Source organism: Chrysochloris asiatica, unplaced genomic scaffold (genome assembly GCF_000296735.1).
Source record: "Chrysochloris asiatica unplaced genomic scaffold, ChrAsi1.0 scaffold00036, whole genome shotgun sequence".
NCBI classification, from domain to species: domain Eukaryota; kingdom Metazoa; phylum Chordata; class Mammalia; order Afrosoricida; family Chrysochloridae; genus Chrysochloris; species Chrysochloris asiatica.
Genome location: NW_006408554.1, coordinates 12,161,775 through 12,164,988, shown reverse-complemented (window position 1 = coordinate 12,164,988; position 3,214 = coordinate 12,161,775). Strand labels below are relative to the sequence as shown.

At 34.7% G+C, this 3,214-nt stretch overlaps 1 protein-coding gene across 1 annotated transcript in view; it reads left to right on the top strand.

The window, feature by feature from the left end:
• The first annotated feature begins 633 nt into the window (after window positions 1–633).
• MCMDC2 (minichromosome maintenance domain containing 2) overlaps window positions 634–3,214 on the top strand; it is a 54,107-nt gene continuing 51,526 nt past the window's right edge. Inside the window, exons 1-3 of the mRNA XM_006860077.1 lie at window positions 634–833; window positions 922–1,052; window positions 1,130–1,189. Of these exons, the coding sequence (XP_006860139.1) occupies window positions 740–833; window positions 922–1,052; window positions 1,130–1,189 (285 nt within the window). The 5' untranslated portion in view covers window positions 634–739. The remainder of the gene's footprint in view (window positions 834–921; window positions 1,053–1,129; window positions 1,190–3,214) is intronic.

Below are 3,214 nucleotides of genomic sequence, written 5' to 3'. Positions count from 1 at the left end.
GTTGAATGTGAAACTGATGATGTGCCCTGTAAACTTTCACTCAATCCACAATAAAAACCTTAAATTAAAAAAATATATAAATAAATAAATAAAAATAAATAAACTGGCTTCTCTTTCAGAGAAAGTATATTTAGCTTTACATAATTTTGCAACATCATTTGGAAAACATTACTTCACCAAGTAATACAGAATTTCTAAATGTTGGCTTATGACAAATAATATCAAATGGTTCCCATTTGTCAATGTCACCACCTCTCATCCAGCTGACAGGAGGCTGCCAAGTTCATGGTGGCAGAAAAGTGTTGTCCGTAGTCCTCATTTCTGCATAAAAGCTTGCATTTTGTCATGGCAGTAAATACTGTTGGTGGTTTTCTGAGGTGACCATATTCATTTGAGAAAATGTCTACACATTGCCTAAGTTTAAACAGCCATTGTTTGTTAGTCGTTCAAACAAAAAAAATTGTCATACATAACTCAATCACATATTTGGATGTGCAGCAAAGACAATAACTGTCCCTCTCATTTTGTCACAGAGCATTCTAAAGAGATGTGTACTCTAGGCCCCAAGCTTATTAAAAATAATTATAGAGGTCTTTTCTTAAAAGCAACACTTAATTTTCTTTTTTTTTAACTTCTAGGTTTTCTCACCATTTCTACGAGCTGAACTTTCTGTACTTATTTACCAATAACTGTGTTTTCATCAGTTAGCAATAGAGAGCCAGCAATTTACTAGAATATAATGTCGAATCTGAAAATGAAAGAGGCAGCTCTTATTTATCTTGACAGAAGTGGAGGCCTCCAAAAATTTGTTGATGATTGCAAGTATTACAATGGTATATTCAGCTAAAGTAACTGCTTTAGAGACTTTAAAGTAAAATCTTACCTATAACTGTACTGACTTACATGTGTGTGTTTCTACAGATTCAAAACAAAGCTACGCTGTCTATCGCTTCAATATTTTAATAAATCCCTCTAATGTTGTTGAATTAGATGCTGAACTTGGAAATTATATTTTACATCAACCTTTGAGAGCTGCTCAAGTTTTTCAATCAGTAAGTTAAGAAAAGAAATAATTTTATGCCATATGGAGTTTTTGGTAACTTTTCTGTTTGTTTATTTTAAATCACAGGTCTGTTTTATTGCTGTTAAGACTCTCTCATTAATTGGACAGTTACAAACTGAAACTCAAGTAAGTTTTAGTTTAACAAAATAAACTGACTTTCAAAATGACTCACAAATAAATGTTTATATATTCATAAATGTAAGGTAAGAACTGAACTGTAAGGTCTGTTTGAACTGTAAGATCAGTGGTTCACACTCAACAGCTGCTCCTCAGAAACCCTATAAAGGGTCTCCATGAGTCAGACCCAACCAACGACACTTAACATTAAAAATTATATTTTTCAAAGTTTAATGGAATATTTTGTATATACATCTTTACTTCCTGTATTATCATTTATAACATTTCCTGTATTATCACTTATAACATTGACTATTTTTATAATGAAACACTTCAAACTTACCCAGAAGTAAAGATAATACCATGAACCTTCATATAACTATCACACAGTTTACAAGATTTTGCTCTACCTGCATCATCAGTCTCAAATCCCAGATATTCTGTCATTTCACCCTTATATACTTCAGAATCTCCTTCAAAAAATTTTTCTTATACCACCATAATACCAATATGGCCCCTTTAAAAATATGAATAGTATAAAAATATCAATCACCTAACATATGAGGAGGCTTAAAATTTTAATGGAAAAAATAATTATCTTTTCATTCAATTTTTCCACAAACTTTTTTAGCCTATTTGTATAGTCCATATTTTAATTTCCAAAGTTGCCTCAAGAGTATCTTCCCAGTTGGTTTGTTCAAAGCAAGAGCCAAACAAAGTCCACACATAATAATTGATTCTGATGTTGCATTACATCTCCTAGTTTAAAGTCATTTCCCTTCCCTTTTTTATATCGCTGACTTTTTGAAGAAATTAGTTGTCCTGTAAAATGTCTCATCATCTGGATTTGTCTGGTTGTTTTGTACTGTCATACTATTTAACTTATTCATGTATTCCCTGTATTTCTATAAAATGGTAGTTGGCTCTAAAGACTTGCTTAGATTCAGGTTCATCACAATTTCATTCTGCACTATATCAAGAAGGCTATATTTACTAATGCCACAAATGATCAGTAGGTTCAGGTGATGTCAACCTTAATCACTTTATTAGACAAAAGTAAGTCTAGTTTAAATTAGTATATATTCTTGAGTGTTTCTGTGTACATCCACCCGTTTCTCCCCCCACTGGCAACAAAACAAAAATAGGGAATGGAAGCAAATACTGTTGAATAAAGATGCACGGAGGAGATTGTAAGCACTGCAATGAAACAATGGTATAAAGCCAATGTTCTCCCTTGAAATTATCACTCATTTCACAATAAAAACTTAAAAAAGGAAAGAAAGAAAAACAGTCTAAACGTACTGCTATAAAACCATAGAAACTTTTATTAAAGAAATATGTGTGGTGCTGTAGAATAAAGCACTGGACCGCAAGCCCAATTTGAACTGCAAGGTCAGTTCAAACTCACCAGGGTCTCCTTGGAAACCCTATATAGGGTCACTATGAGTCAGAACTGACTCAATAGCACTTAACAACAGTGTTCAAAATGTGAACCTGTTGTTTCTCAATATATCCTCCATATAGTCTATACACTTCTGAAGGTGATATTAAGGTCAGTGGTTCAAACCCACCTGTTGCTACGTGGAAACCCTAAAACAGGGATACTATGAGTCGGAACCATCTCAACAGCACTTAACAACAACAACAATAATGCTGTAGGATAGGGAGCACGGTGGCTGTATAAGATAAGCACTAGACTGCAAACCACACGGTCAGCAGTTTGAGTCCACCAGGTGCTCTGTGGGAGAAAGATGAAGCTTTCTGCTCCCTCAAAGATTTAAAGTCTTGGAAATCCTGTACAGGATCGCTATAATTTGGAACTGTCTCAACAGCACTTAACAACAATAATGTTATAGGATTTGTTGTTAAGTGCCGTGGAGTCGGTTCCGACCCATAGCGACCCTGTACAGGGTTTCCAAGGCTGTAAATCTTTATGGGAGCAGAAAGCCTCCTCTTTCTCCCACGGAGCAGCTGGTAGTTTCGAACTGCTGACCTTGCGGTTCACAGCCCGATTCGTAACCACTACGCTACCAG